Consider the following 27,285-nt stretch of genomic DNA (forward strand, 5'->3'; position numbering starts at 1 on the left):
CAGGGTATTTGGTTAGTACACGTAAGAGTGGCTTTTGTACTTAAATACCACAACCTCATGTGCATTTAGCTATGTTAGCTAAGATTTCTTTCTCAGCAAACAGATGGCCAAATTATGTACAGTACTGAACTGAACAAAACTGAAAAATACAGAAAGAAGCAAAAACACAATGAATGGAAGCACCTTGAGGTCCTTCATTAAACCTAAAAGTGTAGTCTGAATGCCGAAGGACAACCTGTTTGAGATTTATATTATGGATGTACAAATCCCTTGTCCCACTGTCACTTGAAACTTGATTTCAAGACTTCCAGGTAAGTAAGTTTCTTTAATCTTAGACATTGTTTAGAGATATATATTTGGTTTTGCCACCCAGATATTGTTGGGCTATCGCCCTGATGCATCTGGAAATGAATCCGTGTTTTTTAAATTTGGTAGGCCAAGAGTTTTGCGTAATGTGAATTTGCATTGTTCTGACTGCAGCCAATTCTACATCTTGCCACCATCTTGTGCATTTCCAGAGGGAATTCACTCATCCTAACTGGTGCAAATGGTAGAATAACTTCTACCTCGCAGCCCCTATGACCACGGCATCGCTCCTTGCATTCCTGATCCCTGGGGCTCGGCTTCTCCAAGCGCTCCCACGTTTGGTACAAGTAGCAGTCCTGTGTCTTCGAAGAGGTTAATGTCTCACCCACAGGACCCACCCTTACGCCCCCTCCATCCCACTGTTAAGCCTTCCCTGAGGCTCTCACTCTCAAGAACTTCCGGGCCTGGGACAGAGCTGGCTTGTCAAGGCTTGGACATCTATTTGCCAATGGCCAGCTCTACTCTTTTGAAGAGATGGTGGAGCAATACGGACTCCACCAGGAGCTGTTCCTGATGTATGGCCTCCTCTGTACTCTTCTGAGGAAGGATTGGCAGATGGAAGTATCAGAGCTATTCACTAATACCCTAGTGGATAGCCTTCATACTCTAGGAGATGAAAGACAGTGACCTGCCTTATGAGAGCTCTGAATACACTTACACAGCTCCCCCGTCAACACTCCATGACATATTGGAATTCAAATTTGGTTGGGCTCTGCATGACGAGGAGTGGCAGAGAGTATTGACACATAAGATCTCTTGCAATGCCAGGCTGCAATTAATTAAATTTTTTATACTACAGAGAGCATATCTCAGTCCACCGCATTTCCCTGACAACCCTGGGCACATGTCCCCGATGCCAGGCTCCAGTTGCTCACCTCTGTCACATTCTCTGGGACTGTCCGCCCCTTACCCAGTTCTGGTAAGACGTCCACTCGACTATAGCCTCAACCACGGGCCGTCCATGTCTTGGGAGCTGAGCGCGATAGGCATATACAAACACCAGAAAAATATATAATGGTGGCTCGCTTTCAGACCTAGCACTCGGCTTGGTGAAATGCGGAAACCTACCCCCCTAACCCCCAGTGGTGGGACCTGGAGAGCGACAGTGAAACGCTGGACAGAAGCCGTAGTAACGGCACTGCATAAAAAGGAGGCTAGGGATCTATGTCACTGCCCTATTGCTCAGCCATTGGACCAGTTTCTGTCACGTTTTCTCGGCACCAAACATGAGACTCCCTCTGCTTTCTTTCTGTGCGCCACCCCTCTGTTACACCTACCCTGGAGGACCCTTATAACAAACTGAATTACCCAGACTTAATTTGTCACACCCTATTGGGCAGAACACTACACCTCTACATAATCAGGAACCAGTCTTTCTTTCTTGCCATACATCCATGGGGTTGGACCCATCCCTCTCCCAAGACTTCTACTCCTCCATATCCCATACCTGTCCCAATTATGTTAGTGCCATTAAATTGACACGGTTCAACTACGCTTAGGGACTCACTGTTGCCCTATATTTGATGTCTGTAACAGTACCAGTCTTGTTTTTATGGACAGCCTGTTGTCCCTGAAGCCTGATTACTTACAGCCAGTATTCTGTGATAACTTTGTCTAGGTAACCTACACTTACCACTTCTACTGAAGAATGATATCCCCAACAAGGCGCCTCATGTATAAATCAATAAAATACCTTAAAAAAACACATGAGGAAAGATAGGTCTCCCTCAGTTGCGGTAGTCAGGACATCATCCAATACCATGTTCAGACTTGTTTCTGGGCCCTGCCTAGAGCAGGATCTCATTGGTATGTGTCAAGCAGTCCCTGAACCTCAACAAATTCCTCATGGTGATCAACCACAAAGCTTTACAAATTGTTAGCTGCCAAAGAAAGGCCAGGTTATCTGGTGATAACTGGTCAACGATTTGGTGTATCTGCGATAAGGATATACGTTTTCAAAGATAGATTTAACATTTTAGGCATGGCTCGGGTAATAGGCTGCACAAGTTCAGTACCCAGTACTCATCAATGCTGACGATGCTTCTAAGTCAATACAGGCTGATATGAGACTCTCTAAGGTGGGTACCTTTTAGAGAGTTTATTGTAACAACCAATTTCATAGGCTAGGCATATTGTTTCCATGAATGTCTTTTTATTCATCGTGGTGTTTACTCTGCATGTGTAGCTATCTGTGAGTCATCTCTGTGTGCCTGTTCTAAGGTCTCTGGTGAGATTGTGTGGAGGACTGCAATGCGAATGAGTTCAGGTGGGTGAGTAAATAGAGGGTCCAGTGCCCAGTCCCTCACCATATATGCTTTCCAGACTTTGTCGAATTTCGCTTCTGTATCATGTATAATGGATAAAAGTTATTCCACTGCATAAATTGTCCAGTTCTTACTCCTACATAAAATGTATGGGAGGTGTTATATGTTGAGTCCAACCTTGTGCCAAGGCCAGTCTTGCTGCTTTTCGTAGCTGCGAAATCCGCTTGCCTATAAAGGTTGTTATCAGGAAAACTGAGTCTTCGCCTGCATCACCTAAGAGTTCCACTAGGGGTTTCAGGGGTAGCTGAGTGCCGGTCATATGGCGAAGGTTTGTTAGAATCTCCCCCAAATATGTCTGAATATGATTGCAGGCCCACCACATGTGTATGGCCTGCAATGGAGAAGTGTGGCTCAATGATTAGAGCGGCAGACCCTGATGCAGAAATCTAGCCCGGGACCAGGGTTCAATTCCCCGCCTCGGCGGGTCTTGGGCTCAAAAATTCCATGGACCTGATAATTCTCGCCTCGGTGCCATTCTAATCATGGAGTCCCACTCTGCAACTCTGGGCAATAGCTTGCTTAATCTCCACAACGGCCCCCACAACGCTAAGGATGCCTGGCCTCCACCTTGGGGGTGCCCAGGAGTGGACGATTCACAGGGAAAGCCAGGATGGGTTCCACAGCGGTATTCGTACAAGCGCCTTGAGACCCTTGTGGGTGAGTAGTGCGCTATACAAGTATCAATTTACATTTACATTTACATTTACATATGGAAGTGCCTTTCTGCCCACAGCCCTTCCAGCGAAGCTCAGAACTCCCTGTGACAGCGTGAAGTCAGATGGGAGAAAGGTACCAGTGAATCAGTAATTCTTATGTCTTCGTCTTGTATGTTAAGCTACTCAATGCTTTTGCAGCTCTGTGCCAGATTTTGACCCATGTCTCCTCCATTATCTCCCTCCCCAAGTTGTGTCACCGATGTGCCCTCTAGTTGTGTTTTTTATCCCTACCTGCTAGTGGAGCCACCTCTTAGGAGTCTGCCTCATGTAGGAGCTGTGTTACGCAGTAATGGCCCTATGTGTCTAGGTTTAGCTCCTCTCTGGTGGCTATTCTCCTCTCCATGTATACCTCCCCCAGTGTATGGGGTGATCAGTTTCCAATGCACTAAATGTAGGGTCCTGGAGGTGGTTCAGAAAATCTGGATTATGTGTAATATGGAACATTGGGGAGGGAAAGGACATCAAGCCTTTTATACATTGATCTGTTGCCAATATTCTGTAGGCGGGCGGCAGGTTATGGTAAGTGTTTTTTATTCTTTTTTAAATATTACCCGCGTTTTTGCTCCCCCGCACCCCTCAACCCACTCTCTTCTTTTTTTTTAACATTTTTTTTAAATTGAAAATTGGCATGTTGGGCAGCAGAATCATAACATAACACATGTAGTCGGCGATACGCCGTAAGATATACTTCTCAATTCTCAGGCAGCAGATTCAGGTACAGGAATATTGAATTATCCAACGTCCTCTCCCTCATCCCCCGGACCCCTGGCAGGTCACATATCTCCCCCGGAAGGTGTTCCAAGGTCCCCAGACTTGCGACCACTTCTTCGGGTAACCCCTGGACACATAAATGGGTATCTCAGTCACCATACACCAGTCCATGTCTCTAGCCCATTCCGCAATGTTCGCTGAGGTCGGAGCCCTCCACAGTCGCGCAATATTTTGCTTGGCCACCATGAAGCCCAATGAGACCCATGTCCTCTCCTTAGCGGTAAGATCAGTGGGGTCCCATACATTCAACAAAATCATTTTGATGCTACATTTTATCTGCTGCCCCAGTACTTCCTCCATCATTGATACCACCCCCTCCCAGAACTTCTGGATTGTCTCGCATTCCCAGAGTACATGGATGAAGGTGCCCTCCTGCCCACAGTGCCTTGTACAACCGCTATCTTGGGCGTATCCCATATGGACCAACGAGGGTCCAGACAAGTATGTCCTGTGGAGGATTTTTAGCTGAACTAGCCGGAGTGTGAAGGAGATGGCAATTTCGCGGGGAGAAGCCACCGCGGCCCACCACTCCTCATCATCCAAGCCAGCAACGTCATGGTCCCATCTATCTCGTAGTTGTGTCAATGGTTCGGTCATATTGTTAATAAGCTTTTTGTATATGAGGTATATGGCCTTCTCTGGCAAATCACCATCTAAAACCCTATCCTCTAAAGGGGAGGAATCCGGGAGGACCGTACCCCTAGGGAGAGCCGAGAGTAGTGCGTGCCTAATTTGGAGATATCGGAACTGCTTAGAGCTGGCCATTTCAACCTCTTGACGTAATTGGGGGAATGGCATGACGCTCCCGGAGATCCAAAGGTCCCCGATTCTGGAGATACCGATGGTATCCCATTTGTCGAACCCCAAAGAGCGCGACAGCTGACCCAGCTGATCACAATGCCAGAGCGGCGTGGCGAGAGTAAGCTTGCCCTCCTAACCCAGGCTCCTAGTGGCGTCCCTCCATATTTGTACAGCATGCATAGTCGGGCCGGACAAGATGTTTTTCAGAGACTTTGTATATAGTGCGCCTGAAAACCCGCCCCCGGGAAGGAGCCACCGATCTATCCAAAATGCCGGGTCATCATGCCGTTTATAAGTGCATTGGTTAATGGCCGCGAGTTGCAAAGCCCAGTAGTACTTTTTCACGTCAGGGAGTCCGATGCCCCCATCAAACCATCCCAGTGTGAGTTTGTGTGTGGCAATGCGGGGTGGCCTTCCCTCCCATAGCAGATCCCGCACTGCGCCCTCCAGTTCTTTGAAATATGACGGTGCGACCGGAAGGGGTGTGTTCTGTAACACATACAGGAAACGAGGGAGGGACATCATCTTGAAGAGAGCTGCCCGTCCCAGGAGGGTCAAGGGGAGCGATTTCCAGTGCTGGACGTCTGATTTAAAGTGCGCTAGTGGCGGCTGGAGGTTGATGTCATGAAAGCGCGCCAGGTCTTTAGATACCCAGATCCCCAGATACTTAAAGCCGTCCACCGCCTCAGTCAGCTGGCCCCTCCACCCACTCTTAATTGTGCCGGCCATGACTGCAACTTAGAGAAGCACCTTCTTGGTGAAGGTTTTTTTTCATCCGATTCAATATCATCTGCTCCCTTCTATGCTCATTTATGGAGGGAACTCATCTTTTTAGGTCTTGCCTATTCTATCCCGCAGTCCGAAAAGTCTACCTAGCTGCGGATCGCGTACAGTTCATGTGAACACAATCACGCACATTGTCAACAACTGCCACAACCACGCGCATTCTTTACAGCTTCCATTTTCTACCAGACACTTTGTGTGTGCATGTCACGCTCTCCCTCTGTTGCCACACGCATTCAGCTCACCAGGCTGCACACCCCCTCACTCTCCATATGGGGTGAGATTATAGTAAGCAGTCCGAAAAGTCTACCTAGCTGCGGATCGCGTACAGTTCATGTGAACACAATCACGCGCATTGTCAACAACTGCCACAACCACGCGCATTCTTTACAGCTTCCATTTACTACCAGACACTTCGTGCGCACGCGCCGCGCTCTCCCTCTTGCCACACGCATTTAGCTCACCAGGCTGCACACCCCCTCACTCTCCATATGGTTGCACGCCTTTTCTTTGATCTCCGCCGCGCGTTCTCACAGGCTCCTCTCCCCCCACGCGTCTCTCCCCTTCCGTGTAGTTCCGCCCCGCCTTCTCTTTCTCACATTTTTTTTTTTTGAGCTTTGTGTGACTGACTACTTGACCTCGTGCCTATGAGTTTTGCATGCGTCTATTATATTTATTTACTTTGAATGTTTTTTTTTAATTTAACTTTACCCACCCAAAGTTTTTTTTAAATTTAACTTTACGCACCCAGACACGTTCATTGTTTCCTTTCCTTCTTACATTCTTATGCGGAAAAAAAAAACACTCTCTCCACAAACAGCACTTTTATCCTGTCTCGCCTCTCTGTGTTTTGCTGTCTGCCCTCGTCTTCAATAGTTTCCAGCCTCTGTGTTCTGCTTTACGCATCCAAACACGTATGCTTTTGTCTGATTTTCCTGCTTACAATCTCATGCAATAACAAACAAAAAATCACTCTCTCTACAAACAGCACTCCTCTCCGTCCACGCGTCTCTCCTCTTCCATGTAGTTCCACCCCGCCTTTTCTTTATCGCACTTTTTTTTTGGGGGGCTTTGTGTGACTGACTTCTTGACCTCATGCCTATGAGATTTGCATGCGTCTATAATATTTATTTACTTTGAATGTGTTTTTTTTTTAACCGCCCACGCGTCTCTCCTCTTCCATGTAGTTCCCCTCTGCCTTTTCTTTCTCACATGTTTTTCTGATTTTCGGCTTTGTGCGACTGACTACTTGACCTTGTGCCTATGAGTTTTGCATGCGTCTATTATATTAATTTACTTTGAATGTTTTTTTGTTATTTAACATTACGCACCCAAACACGTTCATTGTTTCCTTTCCTTCTTACATTCTTATGCGAAAAACAAAATCACTCTCTCCACAAACAGCAGTTTTATCCTGTCTCGCCTCTCTGTATTTTGCTGTCTGCCCTCGTCTTCAATAGTTTCCAGCCTCTGTGTTCTGCTTTACGCATCCAAACACGTATGCTTTTGTCTGAGTTTCCTGCTTACATTCTCATGCAAAACAAACAAAAAAACACTCTCTCTACAAACACCACTTTTATCCTCTTATTCTGTTTTGCCTCACACAATGCCCTACACACATTAGACCACACAAAATGCCACATCACACACTGCCCTACACACATTAGACCCCCCAAACTGCCACCTCACACACTACCCTACACACATAAGACCACACAAAATGCCAACTCACACACTGCCCTACACACATTAGCCCCCTCACACTCTGCACCCCCTCACCCTCAAATAAATAAGAATACAGTTTACTTCCAAGGCACTGCAGTCATTTACGTGAGCCAGTGTCAGATTGTGTATTTTTTTCAATACTAATACAGCCTTTAAAGAAAATAGAAATACAGTTTACTGACAAGTCACTAACCAACACTGCCCCCTCTCACACAGACCACACACAATGCCCCCTCACACAGACCACACACACTGCCCCCTCTCACACAGACCACAAACACTGCCCCCTCACACATACCACTCACACTTACCCCTCCACACAGACCACTCACACTTACCCCTCCACACAGACCACACACACTTCCCCCCTCACACAGACTAAACACACTGCCCCCTCACACAGACCACACACACTGCCCCCTCACACAGACCACACACACTGCCCCCTTCACACAGACTACACACACTGCCCCCCTCACACAGACTACACACACTGCCCCCCTCTCATACAATTCCCCCTCACACACTGCCCCCTAGTTTGTACGATGTCAGTAGGTGCCTTTTCTAAATTTCAACAAAAACACAAACGTTACAGGATCAACGTTTCTAAAACGCATCAGTAGATTTTGGGATTTTTTCATCGGTTAATGTCTATTGGTGCTAGGTGTTTTGTGCTTAAATTAGAATTTTTATTTAACTTTAGTTAACAAATGAACAAAGTTCACACTGCCCCCCTCTCACACATACCACTCACACTTACCCCCCTCTCACAGACCACTCACACTTACCCCTCCGCACAGTCCACTCACACTGCCCCCCTCACACAGACTACACACACTGCCCCCTCACACAGACCACACACACTGCCCCCCTCACACAGACTACACACACTGCCCCCCTCTCACACAGACTACACACACTGCCCCCTCTCACACAGACTACACACACTGCCCCCCTCTCACACAAACCACACACACTGACCCCTCCTCACACACTGACCCCTTGACACACTGCCCCCACATACACTGCTAACACATTACCCACTCACAGTACTTTAGGTCACACACACTGCACCCTTACACCCCACACACACACACAGCCCGCACCCTTACACACTCACACTCTGCCCTCCTACAATTCCCCCTCACACACTACCCTCTCACACACTGCCCCCTAGTTCGTACAATGTCAGTAGGTGTCTTTTCTAAATTTTAACAAAAACACAAACGTTACAGGATCAAAGCGTTTCTAAAACGCATCAGTAGATTTTGTTTTTTTTCCGCCGGTTAATGTCTATTGGTGCTAGGAGTTTTGTGCTTAAATTAGCATTATTGTTTAACTTTATTTAACAAATTAACAAAGTTCACACTGCACCCCTTTCACGCAGACCACAAACACTGCCCCCCTCACACATACCACTCACACTTACCCCTCCACACAGACCACTCACACTTACCCCTCCACACAGACCACACACACTGCTCCCCTCACACAGACTACACACACTGCCCCCTCACACAGACCACACACACTGCCCCCTCACACAGACCACACACACTCCCCCCTCCTCACACACTGACCCCTTTACACACTGCCCCCACATACACTGCTCTCACACATTACCCACCCGCAGTACTTTAGGTCACACACACTGCACCCTTACACCCCGCACACACACACAGCCCGCACCCTTACACACTCACACTGTGCCCTCATACAATTCCCCCTCATACACTGCCCCCTAGTTCGTACAATGTCAGTGGGTGCCTTTTCTAAATTTTAACAAAAACACAAACGTTACAGGATCAAAGCGTTTCTAAAACGCATCAGTAGATTTTGGTTTTTTTTCGTCCGTTAATGTCTATTGGTGCTAGGTGTTTTGTGCTTAAATTAGAATTATCGTTTAACTTTATTTAACAAATGAACAAAGTTCACGTGGACGTTGAGGTCTGAAAATGTTGTGGCGCGCGCACGCCGCGCTCTCCCTCTGTTGCCACGCGCATTCAGCTCACCAGGCTGCACACCCCCTCACTCTCCATATGGTCGCAAACCTTTTCTTTGATCTCCGCCGCGCGTTCTCACAGGCTCCTCTCTTCCCACACGTCTCTGCCCTTCCGTGTAGTTCCGCCCCGCCTTCTCTTTCTCGCAACTTTTCCGGAATCGCAGCTGTGTGTGACTTACTACTTGACCTCCTGCCTCTGTGCTTTGCATTCATCTCTTATATTTATTTACTTTTGAATGTGTGTTTCATTATTTTACTTTACGCACCCAAACACGTATGCTTTTGTATGACTTTCATTCTTTGCTTTCCTGCTTACATTCTGATGAAGATCACTCTCTCCACTAACAGCACTTTTATTCTGTTGCGCCTCGCTGTGTCTTGAGGTTTGCCCTCGCAAGTCGCCTGCAACTGGTCCTTCACATACACTGGCCCCTCGCACACAGACCACACACACTGCCCCCCTCGCACACAGCCCACACACTCCCCCCTCTCACACAGACCACACACACTGCCCCCCTCTCACACAGACCACACATACTGCCCCACTCTCACACAGACCACACACATTTCCCCCTCACACTCTGCACCCCCCTCACACTCTGCACCCCCCTCAAACTCTGCACCCCCTCACACTCTGCACCCCCTCACACTCTGCACCCCCTCACACTCTGCACCCCCTCACACTGCACCCCCCTCACACTCTGCACCCCCTCACACACTCTGCACCCCCTCACACTGCCCCACTGACACACTGCCCCTATACACTCTGCACCCTCACACATTACCCACTTACACTACTTTAGGCCACACACACTGCACCCTTACACCCCGCGCACACACACAGCCCGCATCCTTACACACTCACACTTTGCCCTCATACAATGCCCCCTCACATACTGCCCTCTTACACACTGCCCCCTATTTTGTACGATGTCAGTAGGTGCATTTTCACTTTTTTTTTTAAAAGTCACAAACTCATTTTAAGCATTTTTTTTTGTTTTCGGTCAATGTTTGTCGGTGCTATGTATTTGGTGCGAAAGTTAAAACTATTGGAATTGTAAATGACAAAGCTATTAATTTAGCTATTTTCAAAACCAACACATAAATACAAAATTTGGCGTTTACAATACCAATAGCTCAAACTTTCCTAATGCGAGACCTATTGCATTGCAAATGCTTGTTTCTTACTTTTCCCACCCAGCACTATATTTCTTCCAGAACTGGAAGTTCCCTTTTAGGTCGAGGCTCTAGATAGCTGCAAGGTCTATCTGTTGCCATTGCTAACCATTAGTTCACTTTCCTTGTCACTCTCATTTATCTACTTATTGGTGACCCCAGCTTGGTAATCTTATGTTAGTCCTTCCCATGGAGCATTCCCTATTTATCGTTGCTTTGATTGGCTGACATCTCTGCTACCATTGTTTGACTGCACAACTTTTTTGACTTCTATCTTCCTGTGTATAGAGGGCAATTGAACCTTAAAGAAGCCTCACGGTGGTGGCTATTAATGCAGCAATATGACAAAATCAAATATTATAGCACACACCACCAACTAAATTGCAGTTAGGCACTGATGGTAGGTGTTACTATTTAGTTCAAGGGCAGTCATTCCACCCACTGATTTTTGCTGCCTGTAATCGGCAACCCACACATTTCTATAAGAGGTGCCCAACCCTCTGAAGATCTTATTTTCTTAGTTATTACAGTTTTTTCACCTACCCTTTTCCCAGAGTTGAACAACATCAAGGCAGCCGAAAATGCTGCCATCAGCTATGGACCCGCCATATAGCCTTGGTGAATCATGAACTAGGGCCAAATTACCATAGGAGGGGGATAGTAAAATGTCACTTCTCTTAAGGTGGCAAAAAGTTCCAGCGCAAGATCCACATTTGACCCTCTGGGCATGTGTAGCTTGCTGAGCAGTAACCCCTGTATACAGTCGTACTTTTCACGGCTTTCATGTTAGCCTCAGCGGATGCTTTTGCCTCCTGAAATATATATGAAGGAAGAGAAGCTGTGGGCTGATGGTTACATCTTCAGGCATGGAACCAAGGAAATATAAGTTATTCCTTGTTTCCTTATATTTTAGGTCCTGCCTGAGCCAGCGCGCATGCGCTGCTCTGCGAGGCTTCTAGTGAGGACTTCAAACTCTGACCACACGCTCGTGCGTGTGCTTTTTCAAGCTATTGGCCTTTGCGTGCATCTTTCTAAGAAAGACAGCACGCAATTGGCCAAAGGCGGGTGCATGTCCCGCCTTCTCTCTCCCCTGGCCTAGGGAGGGCGGGAGCGAGCAGCGCCTGCTGCATCCCTTAAATTGTTTACAGTGCACGCACGCGCACCACTCGCAGCCTTTTGTAGGCATAATGAGGGCAATCCTTGCATTTGTGTTACATGTCTCTTTAATGTTCTTGTATTTGCAGGTTCCTGAGCAAACATACCCATCTTGGAACTCTGCGGAGCATTGCGCTGTCTACCATTTACCTAATTGCTCTATTGGCTGCGGAGTCCTTGTGTGTATATATATATATATATATATATATATATATATATATTAATATGCAGGCAGAAGCACTGCTGTTTTCATTTCCTTGTATCTTTTTTTTTTCTTAACCCCTTCAGTGCCCCGCCCTTTCCCCCTCCTGTGCCGGGCCTTTCATTAGCGGGCGGGGTCCGTGACGAGATAGTCTCGTCATGGGCACAGCGCAACCGTGCTCCATGACGAGACTATCTCGTCATGGGCATAGAAGAGGTTAATAGGGACCAGGTTTTTTATTTACTGTACTGGGGCACCGGGATTTGCAAATAATCCTCAAAGAAACACAGCAGTTTCCTCCATCTGCTATCCTATACACTCAGCTGCTGCTGTAATTCCCTTCTTTGTGTGCTGGTATGTTGCTGATGAACTGTTGGTGACTTATTCCTTTTGAGGGAAGAAACGAGCATTGCCGTGCTTCTACAGCTAAAGTGATATTGGGTGACAAGCAATTGAGCCCTCTAGCATCAGACCAATTGGTGCGGTCATACATGTACCTTAGTGTTGTGAATCTGTGTTTGGAGGGCATCAAGTGGGCATTCCCCTTGCATGTATCTTACATCAATTGTTATTTTTTTCACTGAGATCTCCTCTTTTACTTTCTAACCTACTTTGTCTCAAGCTATCAATCCGAAAAGGTTGTATGTGCCTGTCTCTGCAATCAAGATGGCTGAATGCAGATTGCATACGAGGGGGCTTTCTTTGTTCTTAACGATCTGCTCATCGTGAGTTGCGCTTTTCTGCCTCCTAGTGCGCTCCTAGGGGTGCCTGTTGTCCACTCAACATGTGTTGCACATTCACCGGGCTCTCTGCAGTCAGTGGAGAAGATGATAATACACTGGTTTCTGTTTTTAATTTCATGCCAAACAAATATTCACATACTACTGTGGTTTGGACGCAGGCAGCTCATAAATAGAGCCCCTCTGCATTTTTAGGTCTCGCCTTGCTATCGCGTAACCGATCGCAAAGCAAGACTATAGGGGCTTTTAAAAGTGCTCCCAAAAAGCGGATTGCATGCTAGCATGCGCACAATCACGCGCATCGTGCCGCCATGCAATCCGCTTTTTGGGAGCACTTCAAAGGGTCCGCTCCCCCGCCTGGAATGCGCTCCCCCGCCCCCAAGCGCGCACGCGCGCCACGCTCTGCCGGGCTTGTCTTGTTTTCCTCTTGATTGAAATCATCTGGTTTCACTTCCCTGACAAATGTATTGGGATACCGCAACCACCCCACCTTCCATAGCCCTCCCTCCGACCCCACTCTGCTTTTAAAGCAAGGTTTTTTTTTGTCTGCAGCCTGTCTCCCAGACCAACACGACCTATCTCGCCGGCTTTCGGTGAACTACCATTTCCATAAAAACCAATGAAAGGCACATTTGTTCGCTGGCGAGAGCACGATGGCGCCCACAACACAGGGCTCGCAGGCACGAGGCCTATAGAATGTTTATGTAACTGCAATTGATATCATTCAAAAAATAACTCCTAAATCCCACTGATTCCTACCAGAATGCCGCCTCAGGTTGGCCACAGCGAATGAAGAAAGCCTGTTCGGCAATGGTCAGGAGACTGCGTTATATAAAATGACTAATACTGAATACCAGTAATATCACATGCTGCTCGCAAACAATCCGATATGCCTGACTAATTCGAAATCCGGAAATCTCTCTGCGACACATTTTTTGTAACTCTTGTAAAAAGTATTCCATGTTAAAAAAAAAATCTCGTGAATTTTTTCCCATGGCGCTATTCATCCTATCTTGATTTTGAGCGAAGTATTAGCACCAGCGCAACTAGCAGAGAGAATCTTCAAGGAGGTAATGTTGAAAGGGAATGGAGGAAGCCCTTGAGGAAAAATGTTCACAAACCTTGGAAAAGGCAGACTTTTATTTCATGTTTTTACTTTTTCATTGATGGCACTTTTTCCTAGCACTTCTAAAAGGGTGTTTCCACTATGCTTAAACAAGTGATATAGCGCTCTTTATATCGATCATTAGTGAGACTCAATCATATTTGTACAATCTCCTGTCTTTTCTTGTTATTTCCATGTTTTTTTTTTTTATCCTATTGTTAAGAAAATCACAAACAACAAATATTCTGAATGGGTGCCCCCATTTACACAAATGTACAATTACCATGGTAAGACTACAACAAGTGTCAACAGTTGAGATCACAGCGACGCATCACAAGGCCCCCAGGACTACAGTAAATATCTCGATTTGTGCAACTTCTGTGGCAGCTAAGCATCATCAGACATTTAAAACAAGCATTGGCATAGCCAATAGGTCTCGCTTTTGGGACCTTATAAGTGTTTAGCCATGCAACAGTTGTAGTTGTTGCAAAAAGGATATTGTGCTGCATAACTAAATACTTATAAGGTCCCAAAACTGAGACCTATTGGCTATGCCAATGCTTGTTTGGTCTTGCCTACGACAGCGTATGTTCTGTTGCTGCTGACATATTGTTTTGTATACAGTGGGCTTACAATCCGCCCACAGCATACCCCTGGTTGTTGGCGTGGATGCATCTACTGATGGGAAATGTAGTTCTTGTGGATGCATCTCATTATATGAGTATATAAGAACATCAAGACTTTTTTCAAAAGAGCTGGCAAGCAGGTTGACGTCGGTATCAGCTTAAATGCAAGAGATTATGCATTTTTCCCTTTGCATACCGTTCTTAAACTTGTGTTTCTGGGAAACAAAATCATCTCCCCCCCCCCCCCCCCCTATAAAAAATACGGTTCTTTTTAACATCTCCGTGTGACATAAAGAAAGATGTGTCCCGCCCATAAATCCAAAGCTGTGATACTTTGCCGAGATAAGCATATTTTGTTTTAATTTAGAGAGACTTTTGTTGTGTCTGTGAATAAAGCCATCATGCCCCGGGCGACAATTAAGACTCCAGACTTTGCTTTACTGCCTCTGTTTCTATAAAAAAAAAAAATTACGAAGGGGCTTAGAAACTATGCGGGTCAAGTACATATTCCTGTCGTAATCCCCAGAGGGATGTTCACCATTTATGTAATAGGTGGCAGATAATGGGCACATAGAATCTTGGCTTAGTCTTGCAATTTATATATTTTACTTTTTAGTGCATTAACAAAGTACATACAATTGTCAAACAACCCCCATACTTTCTATATCTAAAAAATCATTAAACATCTTTAATGTGTTGTATTGCCAACTTTAACGTGGCAGTGCAGTCTTAACTCTTGCTCAATTTATTCCACGCTACACATCGCCAAACAAAACACGACTTAAAGAAAACACCTGTGGCACACTGCACCGCACAAAAACGAGGTTCCATCAGGGTCGCATTGACATCATAAATCAGATTTTTTTTTTATCGGTATCAATTAGAAAAACGTTTAATAAATTTGAAAAACACGTCATATGAAAAATACATAAGGTATAATTGTCCAAGAATCACAGGATGTTCAGCCGACGCCGAGACTCAAACCTAGGTCCGCAGTTCTAACGCCAGAAGCGCGCATTAGAACTCCTCAACAACTGGACAGATTGTGGTGTTCGTTCCTGTATATTATTATCGAGTCCAACCAACCCTAAGATCTCCGGAGAGCAGAGCTTAATTTGTGCCGGTGCTTAGCACCGGCACCTCATTATCAGGGCCGGGTCTACACACTCAGGTGCACTTAATTATTTATATACAAGTAAAGTAACTTACTTGCTTCGCTAATGCTACTACGGGACACTTGCAGTGTAAGTAAAGTGTTTAACTCTTCCCGGCGGTCGGACTACGGACTGTACAGTCATGTGCAGACTGTATGACACACACTGCACACTTCATTTTGCGGCTGAGCGGCTCGATTGTTGATGCGGCTTGAATCTCGGGCTTCGGGGGCGCGGGCGGGGGCTGTACGCGGCAGCGTGCGTACTGCGCAGATGTTCTCAAATTGTGCTTCACTGCACAGTGCGCACGCCACGCATTCAGTGCCACGCCCCAGCATAGCGCTGCCGCGCGGCGCACCTAGTCTTCGTGTTGGTGTTGGCGGTTCGACTTCTTCGCCGTGGCCCGCCATTCACAAAAACTTCACCACAACAATTAAAACCCGGCCGGACGACGTGAGCCAGTTAGCCAGGGTCTGGCAACAGCGGCTGCACAGCCACCAGGTGAGAGTGAGTCCGAGTCGAAGTCCAGTCAGGTTTCGAATTGGAGGGGATCCTTGAGCCCACACACGAGGGGTAGGCGAGTCCTGTCTTATACAATACATTTTGAATGTGTGGTTTTGTGACCATTTAGACCTGAGGTGAAATTTTGTTTGGAATCGGAGAGCTTACGTTACACATACTTTTTAAATACTTACAAAACAGTTATGATATTCCCTTGTATCCTCCACGATGATTCCCTCATAGCAGCGCTGCTGAATTATAGTGCTAAGAAGCCTGCACGGCGCCATTCAGAGTGAGGACTGGGATAGTGCAACACATACTGCCTCGGATTGACGCTTCTGCTGTTTTGTTTTCATGACTATGAAAATGTATTGAATTTCGTCTCTGCTTTCTGAAATGCACCCCAACAGTCCTGTCTTATACAATACATTTTGAATGTGTGGTTTTGTGACCATTTAGACCTGAAGTGAAATTTTGTTTGGAATCAGAGAGCTTACGTTTAAATACTTACAAAACAGTTTTGCATGATATTCCCTTGTATCCTCCACGATGATTCCCGCATAGCACTCCCACCTCAGAAACCTCCTCTTCCCATCAAAGCTACTCAACTGTCGAAAGCATCAGCCGATATGCAGGTATTCTACCACAGCACTGGATAGAGCAGGAAGTTGAGGCAATTGGGGTTGGTGAGTGTAGGATTGTAGAAAGATTTGGTTCATACAGTTGAGTTCACCAACACCACTCAACAAGCAGTGTGCTTCTAAATGCTCCACTGCAACATACCACACTCTCACCACCTCCGCCGGAATGGGCAAGGCTCATTTGCTATGTTTGTCCTTAGTGTGATGGTTGCATTTTTCTCAATCTTATGACTTCATTCAGTGATGTAACATTGAGGGCAGCACCAACACTCTGAAAATTGTTCCAGCCCCACTGGCTTGGGTACCTTTCTTTGACATTTTCATGCTTTCTGGTCAGCTGGCCCCCGGGTGCCTTTGTGTGACGTTTCTATGGTTTCTGGCCTGGGTGCCTTTGTGTGACGTTTCTATGCTTTCTGGCCTGGGTGCCTTTGTGTGACGGTTCCATGCTTTCAGTCCTGGCTCGGTGCCTTTGTGTAACATTTCTATGCTTTCTGGCCTGGGTGCCTTTGTGTGACATTTCCATGCTTTCTGGCCTGGGTGCCTTTGTGTGACATTTCCATGCTTTCTGGCCTGGGTGCCTTTGTGTGACATTTCCATTTTTCCTTGTCTGAGTACTTATGAGTGTGAGATTTACATGCTTTCTGGCCTGGGTGCTTATGTCAGGTCATCATTTATGATTTACTATGCTTTGAAAGTTGATACAGCTAAATATGTAATGGAAAATGTGTTGTGCACTATTTTGGTTTTTCTTTTTGCAAAATGTTTTTGAGGGGAGAATTCCCCCATGCAAACACCTGTAGCAGTCATTACGCTTGCTGTGCTTGTGTGCTATGCACCGTATGGGGGCTGGTGTAACAAAACTTGCCAGGGCTGCTTTGGGTTCCCAGTCCGGCCCTGAGTGTCAATTAATTAATTAATTTTTGTGAATCACAGTGTGTAACTAACTCTGCACACTGCCACCTTACCCTGCTTTTGCTATACCAGAAGCCAAAGCTTAAAATTGAGGCAAACTGTATAGACTTTGTGTCTCTTTCGAGTGAGCGCTGCAGGGCAAGCAGGGGTATGATTTGGAAACGGCCTGAATTTGGGTGGGCAAAGTAGGAGGAGGAGTATTTTCCTTTCCCCAAATTAGCACATAGAGCACTGGAATTGTCCCTTTTTCAATGCATTAGTGATTTTATCTAATTTATTTCAAAATTGTGCTTTAAATGCACTTTTGATTTAATCTTTTTGAAAATGTTCACAGGGCAGGGGAACTTCCTATCTAAACCTTACTATGAGGAAGGCAGGCTCCCTTGCTGAAATTCATCTGACTTTTAGCAGTGCCAGTTGACGATGTGGGTGGAGCTAATAGAGGAAGTGGGTGGAGCCAGTGAAGGAAGTGGGTGGCACCTACGAAAAAGTAGGTGTGGCCTCCGACAAAGATTTGAGCACCTGCACTTCAAATTTTACAAATTAAGCACTGCCGGAGAGGAATTGATCCCATATGGCCCCAGGCCGAGAAAAAGAAAACAGGTTAACTGTAAAATGTGTGTGGTGGTGGTGGTGGGGGGGGTGGTAGGGGCTCTGAGGAGGCGGTAAAATCACAGCGCGGGGATTTAGAGGCGCTTCATTAGAGGGCAGGGGTGGGGGCTTTGACATGTGTGATGCTTTAATGGGGCTGTAAAGAGAAAGCTCCGGCCATTTGCTATTCTTGAGCTGACTTAATGGTATGTGCCCAATGTCGCACTGTGTGTCAGCAATACAACGTAAGAAGTACTACTGAAGGAGCACCGCACTTTGTGGATGCAAGCAACCCCTCAGACTCTCTGCACACAGAGGCCACATAATCTTCCATGCACTGAAAAGGGCACAGATTCCCGACTAACAGTGAAGCCAACCTTCAGCACATCACAGCATAGTAACTGCACATGTGCTATCTTAAGTGTATTTCTATAGCATATTGCCAACATCAAAACTTGGGTGTCTTGTTTTTGCTCATGTCTCTCCCTATCTCTCTACCTACTGTGAAAACACCAGCTCATACTTTCAAACCACACACAAAAGGGTGGCTAGGACGAGGCTGTGCAATGACCCCATGCATTTTATTCGCATTTGGGTCAGGTAATTTCCTCCACCTCCACCCCCCCTCTCCACCACCACCTACGCTCCCACCACCACCTCCACTCCCCCCTCCCTCCCTGCACCTTTACTCCCATCTCCACCTTCACTCCCTCCCTCCCTACACCTCCTCTCCCCTTCCTCCTCTTCCACGCCCACTCCCTCCACTTCCACTCCCACCTCCACTCCCTCCTCCCTCTCCCCCCACCTACACTCCCCTTTTCCTTCCCTTCCATCCACCTCCACTCCCCCTCTCCACCCTCCACCTCCACCACCACCTACACTCCCCCTTCCTCCCTGCACCTTTACTCCCAACTCCACTCCCTCCCTGCACCTTCTCTCCCCCTCCCTCCACTTCCACCCCCACCTCCCTCCACCTCCACTCCCTCCTACTTCACACTCCCACCTTCACTCCCTCCCTCCCTCACTCACCTCCCTCCTCCACCTCCCTCCTCCACCCCCTCCCCCACCTGCCTCTCTCTCTTCTCTCTTCTCTCTCTTCTCTCTCTTCTCTCTCTTCTCTCTTCTCTCTTCTCTCTTCTCTCTTCTCTCTCTTCTCTCTTCTCTCTTCTCTCTTCTCTCTGTCTCTCTCCACAGACCCTCAGATTATTACAGTCAGAATCATACAGAGACTTGGAGGGATGCACAGTGGCACACGGAGATATAGAGGCAAGGAAAGATGCAAACATATAGTAAATAGGCACTAGGCGCCACACACTACACTAATAAGCACAAGTGGATTAACACATACAGAATAACACATAATAGACACACACTCTTGCAGACCAAGGCACCAGGCACCTGCAATCAAACACACATCACACAAACAGATGCACAGAAACAAAGGCATACAACAACATACATACAGACACGCAAACGCACCGACACAAGAACACAATCTGGAACACACAGGACACTCAACGTGGAAACTGATTATAAAAATGCTATAATAAAATTGAACACACCGACACACACAGACCACTTACACACCAACTCCTTCATAAAGGCCCATGCACAGACTCATACAGACACTTGAACGCACAGACACATAGCTTTATACTGACAGAGAGACCAGTAAAACCCAGACACACACTCCTTTCTACCAACACATGGACATACTCACAGGCATATGCAGACCAACACGTACATATATATAGACACCTACACACACAAATGCAGACAGATACAAGCACATACAGACAAACTTTAGAAACAGAGAAACCAAGATTGATACATACACACCCCATTATAAATATTAATAAAAAAACAAGCAGACAAACAAAGACACATAAATAGACCGGTATGCACAGGCACACAAATGGAAAACAAACATATCTAAACAGAAAATGCTTTATTGCCATTTGTAGTATCTAAAAGGGTTGTAGAGAAACCAATGCATACATCCTAAATGTCAGTCTGGATGCCCTCGTGATGAACAAAAACACACATGTCCCCTTAGTGTGCAGTATTGTAGCTGGCTGACAGGGTATCGCCACCACTGACATTTCTGCCCAATAAAGTTACAGAGTGCAGTAGAATCTTCTATTCTTGTTGTGCTGATCATGGCGCTGGTTCAAGTGTGTTAGACTCAATCCCCACAAAACGTGTAAGTCTATAGTTTTTCTGTCAGTATTGCCAAAGCTCCACTTCCCCCATTGCACATTCCAGTTAGACCATATTGTTTTGGTGGACGCTCATGGGCCACGTGAGGGGCGATTCTTGCAGCAGACATTCCCATTGGATGGCCCAATTATACTGCCCCTCCATTCACATTCACATTCACTTTGCCTGGATCGATCCCCATCATTTTGATGTTGGCTAAAATAGCAACACTGAAGCCTTTGTTAATTTCCCACACTGAAATGTTTTCTTTTTTTAAGGCCTGCATAGTTTAGAGCTTGAGGAACAGTATATGCTTGTGCAATAGGGAAATCTATAGGATCAGCAGCTTTAGCAGCAAACCCTCGGATTTTTGCCAGTGGTGTCACATTGAGCTTCTTGGCAGCATCGACAGTCAGAAGTTGGCAGCAGTTACAATTCCACGCTCTTTTCTAAAAAAACTGTCTTTCGCTTCAGCACTTTACTTAAATTAACTTGTTTCTACGCTTCATCTTCTTGCACAAGTAAGTCTGGTTTGCCCTTTTGTGATACTGTAACAGAGGCAACTTCATAGTTTTTGATTTCCACAATGTTCCTCTCTTGTAATGTATAACTTCTTAGCAGTATTCTCAGAAAATAGTTACCCATACGAATATTGTTGCAGGCATCAGTCAGCCCATTTTTTACTATTAAATCTTGTAGCTTTATTCCTGCGTATGCAGCCTTAAACATGTTCTCTATTGCTCCCACAAGCATTACCTGCTGATGTCCACACATCAAACTTTGAGCTGCCATCATTGTGGAGGTCATTCCAGATGCACATCCTTTGTTGATGGTTGTGGGTGAAGCGGAGGAGGGTAAACCCACACCCAGTAAGGCTTGTCTTGCAGTCACCTGCCCTTCTCCTGCCTGTAGAACATTGCCCATACACACTTCTTTAACTTCTTCTTTTGCAATGACTACAGTTTCATGTGCTACTTTAATCACAGAAGAGAAAAGTTGAGGCACTTGCAGAGAGGAAAAACTTCCTTGAAAAGATCCTATTGGTGTGTGTATGGTACTTATTATGACTACTTCATCACACGTGCGTGGTGCTTCATTGGCCTATGTGATAATATTTCAGGACCGGCAGTGCTCGCCTCGCTGTCTAACTTCGGCTTCGGAGGGTGGTCACAGTGACTTCAGGTTGCTGTGCATTACCTCCCTGATAGTCAGTCTCATGGTGCAAAACCCAGCTAAAATCAAGACAGGAAAGCACTCAATCCCACAACGACACTCATTTACAATCTTAAATACACATCAGCAGCATACGTAAAAAGCACTGGCAAAGCCATTAGGTTTGCATTGGCAGCCAAAAGGCGAGACCTATTGAATTTGCCGATGTTTGTTCCTTTTTTCAGGTGTTTACAACTTACTTCATCTGCTGCTACCCCCTTCTCCTCTTCTGAAAAAGAGGCAAGGATGGCGAGGTGTGGGTTCTTTTTCCTCCAGATTACCACCTCTTGCCCCAACATCCACACCATCACCAAGCCCTCTCTCCTCTGTTATTGCTCCTCTGACCCCGTAAGACCTCTTTTGCAGTTAGGAACTGGAAGTACTTTTTGGTTCCAACTATGGCATTACATCTTTTATATCAGCTGTTTGATTCCATTTGTTATATAGCATAAATGTCTGCTAGCAGGTCATCGCTGAAACGAATTCATCTAAATCTACAAATGTTGAACCTAAAAAGACCAATCCAATAATCTCAGCCTTTCCCATTGATTCACCTCTGGATCTGTAAATATGAATATATTTTATGCAATGTCTGTCTGAGTATTACAGTGTTTCAAGTGAAATATTGTTTTCTCACGGTTTTCTGTCTCTATGCACCCCTAATAACGTCACTGCACACCCCTTAACTACACTTATGTAAACACCCCAACTGTAAAAAGTTGTCATGCACCATGTTGCTGCCATATACAGCAAATGCAAAAATAAAAATTGGAACAAGTTATTTGATCTTTAAGAGATATAAGGAGGATAAACGCGTTATAATGTTAAATATTATAGTATTCAGACACTGGGCAGCAAAAGTTAATTTCTGCTTGTTCTTCATCTTGTCATCAGAGAGCGTCAGTGGGTGGATGATTTTCCTCTTCATCGAAGTGCCTGTGAAGGAGACGTGGAGCTGCTAAGCCGCCTTCTGGATGAGAACCTTTCAGTCAACCAGCTGGACAGTGATCACTGGGCCCCTATCCACTATGCATGCTGGTGAGCACTTATGTTGAATCCTCTACAGTACAGCAAGGGAATCATTTTACCTAATCTTTTGTTTTAAAATTCCAAAGTTCTTAGTGAACGGTTTTCAAGGACAGATCTACCTCATAGGTCTTCCAAAGAACTTATTTTATGTTAAGACAACCTTTCCTCCTTCTCTTAGACCCCCAAATACCAAACATCATCTGCATACAGTGCAGTTGAGTAAGATTTTGCACTGAATTACATCAGAAAGGCCATAACTGCAGCAGCCCCCCCTACTCCTGGCACAGAAGACAAGGGTTGCAGTGGGCCTCCGCCACCTCCTGTGTCAGTGATAGAGAAGCTGAAAGTCTCAGCTGCAGGTAACTTAAGGAGCCTGTTGCATGGAGGGAGCCACTTTAAGTATTTATTTTGTTTACATGGCACATGCTACAGATCCTAATTTCTTATAGTCACTTTTAAGGGACAACAGGCTGAATCTGTGCAAGGAAGCAATATTAAATTGAGCTCCACTTGTAATAAAGGACACATTTTCAAGACACTGCATTCCCTAGGCATAGGTGTTTGAAATTACAACAATTTTACCTTGCATTTATTGAGATATATAACAAGGGCTGGAGTGAAGAGCATCACTTTCCATTAATTGGTGGCAAACATGTCACCAACAGTATATTTTTGTGAAAGAGTTGGAGGCTGTGTGTAGGAGATTAATCAGTCTATTTTAAGTTTACTCTGAAGAGGATGTCTGGGGAGTTGCAGGTGTGAAAAGTATAGCAGTTTTAGAGGCGAGAAGGCTATTAATGGAGTGTGTGGGCCTCTGCTCTTGCACCTTGTTCTGCAACCACTAGGGGATTTGTTCAGGCTGAATTGCACAGGAAGGGTTGTCAGTAAAATTAGATTTTTACTTGAAGGTGTATGGGTGCAGAACTTTCAAAGCACTTGTATGTAAGGCATAGCATCTTAAAGGAGATTCTGACCTACACACAGAACAATTAGAAGGCTGTGCAGTGCTGTTCCTTCTGTCTGAAAATGAAGCGCCCTTCTGTGTTTTTAAACTTTATCTAATTTTTAGGGAGGCCGAAATAGAGCGCATTGCATTATCCAGATTACAACTTTACATGGAGCACCTACTACCACAGAGTAGTGTTCCAGTGGTATTGAAGGGTGTGACGTTTATTTTTCCTTATAATGGTATCTTTAACATTCCTCTTTGCTGATGAAACTGAGTTATTTGTACCTTGTGGCCTAAGGTCCTTACCGTTCTTTTCACGAAGATAGTTTCACCAAAGAAGGCATAGAAATGCAAGCTCTGCTTCCATTGATGCCACTAGAAACCCCTTGAAGGAAAGGAAACCCATTATTGACAGCAGCCCATGTATACTTCTGTTTGTTAACTTTGGCTTTCATTGAGAATTGTGAATAACCAGATCAAAATCTGGTTATTCACTTCTGTGATATAACAACAGTGCAGAATAAAGATTGTTTCACACAGTTGTTGCTTTACCAGGGGAAGTACTCGCTACTCCTTTGTTCCGCGGTCTGTTGAGACCCGAGTGAGGTCAGGAATGCTGGCTTGCGGTTGCCCCAGCCTTTCCCCTGCCGGGTCGCCTTGGACTCCACCGTGGCAGGAGAATGTAGTGGGCACTCGGCCTCCTTTCATTTGTGGGTTTATGGAGACCAGTGCTGGACGGATATTGAAATCTTTGCAGAAACAGCTCTCACACAGCCTCCCAGAACAACTCCAGCTCTCTGCTCTGTGGAAAGCCGAGAGCGCGGGTATAGCGGGGAAGAGAATGGATGGCGCAAAGGGCAGTGAGGGTCTGTGACTGTAGGCTAGGTATTTTTGTCTTTATAATTGGGTTGAGCAGAGTGTGGAGGAGTCAAAGAGACAATGGTGACAGTAGGTGGCAGCAAGCCCAATATTAATATTCTTAATTTTGGGACAGAAAAGCAGGGCTTGTAATGCATCGCTCCCTCATTATTCCTTTGCCCCTGCATTGCAGTTGAAAGTATTGTGAAAGATTTGTGGGGACCTGGGGCATACATAAAATAAAATTATATATTGAAAAGAAGTGCATAACGCGATGTTCGTCGCCTCAGGGTCTGTGTGGCATGTTAGACAGCATAAGCTTGGCACTCTTTGTATATTTGATAGACCCCAAGACTACTTGATGAAAACATTTCAGTTATTCATCGTACCCATCTATTATTATGCATGTTACATATTGCTTTCTTACAGGTTTCAGTACTACAGCAAACATTTCAAAGTTCAGTTAGTCACTGCTGTAATGTAATGGCTATAGAAAAAACATATTTTCTAGAAAAAGCTCTGTAACCAGGGTCTGTTTTTCTACATGCTTATAACAAAACTGCACATCTCTTGAAAGAAAAGTAATTTAAAAAAATGGAACCTAAAACTAAGATAAAAAAAATTCACTGATGCAACAAAAATAGGAACCCGGTGATATTTCAGATAAAACAAAACTGATTTTGAGCTACAGACAAACGAAAGGAAAGTAATTATAAAAAGTCATAAAACTGTGAGGAATTTACAACTGAAAAGTTGCAATTTATGAAAAACACATCTTACTTGATGTACAAAGTTGTACTATTCTTTTTTTTACGTTTTAAAATTTTAGAGGGTTAAGAGTTGTTTATAATTACCATGCATGGGACCCTTGCACAACACAAACCTTTAGACTGGGTATCTGTCAACAAGGGGTAATGGGGGATGCTATTTCAAAGCCAACCAGATAAGAAAAGGTGATTCTAGCGAGGGGTACCATGTTGAACCACTGTTAAATGAAACTGACATTTGACCATGCATGCAGGAATATTTTCCAAAAACAGAAATGGGATAAACTTATATTTGCGATATGTCCCTTCACGTGTAACTATTTTGGATGCTTCCAATTGTGTAGGTATGGAAAAGTTGAAGCTACTCGAATGCTACTTGAAAAAGGGAAATGCAATCCAAACCTTTTGAATGGGCAGCTGAGTTCTCCCCTCCATTTTGCTGCTGGAGGCGGACATGCTGATATCGTGCAGATTCTCCTAAACCATCCTGAGACAGACCGGGTAAGATTGTAATTTTTCTGCTGATGCTGTGTTTCAGTGCGGAACATTGTTTAAATAATTATGTGGCCAAAATCCTTTTCTGGAAAGCCCTGTAACCAGAATGGCTCTGTACATCAGTAACATTTATACTAGTTGAAAAGTGACATTCTGTTGACTTGTAGTGGTTAAGCCTCATATTTGTTTTAAAACAAATATATTCCTAATGAACTAGCCCAGTGGTTCTTAACCTTTTAACTAATGTGGACCCCCACTCAATTATTACTGACTTCCAGGGACCCTCATTCCATCATTATTTGTGATTGGGGATGCCCAACTAGGTAATTTTTGGGATCGGACAGCCCAGCGTAAGCAATTTCGATAATTTGAACTGCAAAACAAAACACAAAAATACATAAACAAGCATTTATCAAACAATCACACAAATTATGACATTATTTTTAATTCACTAACAAATATAAAACAATAAAACATGTAATTTCAATGGGAAGATTGGAGCTTTTCTGAAATCCAGTAGGGCCACCCGGCAAACAGCCATTACATCGTATGCGTTACAATGCATGCGATTACAACGCGGTTGTTACAACGGCTGCGTTGTTAGATCGCAGTACATTACAACGCAAGTCGTTACATCGACTTACTGTAGGGGGTGCGCTAACATAAGGAATAGTATAATTTACTATTCCAACAACTTCCCTACTGTTGCACACACACGAGTTGGAATAGTAAATTATACTATTCCTAAGTCCAGGGCGCCCCCTACAGCAAGTCGATGTTACAACTTGCGTTGTAATGTACTGCGATGTAACAACGCGGTCGTTGCAACGACCGCGTTGTAATCGCATGCTTGTAAACGTATGCAATGTAAAGTGTCCTATTCGGGCCACCCATTGCCCATACTACATTCTGTGTGATGCATTTGCACCTCTCCCACGAATCAATCGGAAGATACTTGTAGGAAGCTGGCTCTTTATATCATATATCAAAATGAGCTATATCTTGCAAAGAGTCCAGCGGCTGCCTTAGAAGTGGACAGGGGCTGGTTTTAGCAATCCCAAGGTGCTCTTCTAGGGGGTAGTGTGGTCGAACAGCCTTAGACTTATCAGAGAGTGTTAGACATACAAAAATACACACAATAGTCAATAAATAATACACATGATTCAATAAGGAGATCCACACAATTTATAAAAATAACACATATCTTTTTATATAGTTAGACACCAGGTCAATATGATCAGGTAAGTACTTTTTGCAAGAAAAATCGTGTAATTTTCAAAGGCTGCAATGTTACCCTAAGGAAGGAAAAAAATATGGGACATACCTGTTGTTTGCAGAGGCTTACAGACCCAATCTCCTGGTTTAAAGGTGAGTAAGGGGCAAGGTCCAAGGCAGCTCCAACAGGTCTCCTTCCGTGGCACTATGTTGGCCGGGTGCAGTGGTGCAAACATCGTCTTGTGCAAATGCAATCCAATGGGGATATGT

General features: G+C 45.1%; 1 protein-coding gene and 1 pseudogene across 1 annotated transcript in view; one reads left to right on the top strand and one right to left on the bottom strand.

The window, feature by feature from the left end:
• KRIT1 (KRIT1 ankyrin repeat containing) overlaps positions 1 to 27,285 on the top strand; it is a 514,966-nt gene that overhangs the window by 152,085 nt on the left and 335,596 nt on the right. The window contains exons 8-9 of the mRNA XM_085631085.1: positions 22,597 to 22,740; positions 25,650 to 25,806. Of these exons, the coding sequence (XP_085487211.1) occupies positions 22,597 to 22,740; positions 25,650 to 25,806 (301 nt within the window). The remainder of the gene's footprint in view (positions 1 to 22,596; positions 22,741 to 25,649; positions 25,807 to 27,285) is intronic.
• On the bottom strand, positions 20,501 to 21,570 carry LOC146789318 (acetyl-CoA acetyltransferase A, mitochondrial pseudogene; annotated as a pseudogene).

Source organism: Triturus cristatus, chromosome 10 (assembly GCF_964204655.1).
Source record: "Triturus cristatus chromosome 10, aTriCri1.1, whole genome shotgun sequence".
Taxonomy (NCBI): domain Eukaryota; kingdom Metazoa; phylum Chordata; class Amphibia; order Caudata; family Salamandridae; genus Triturus; species Triturus cristatus.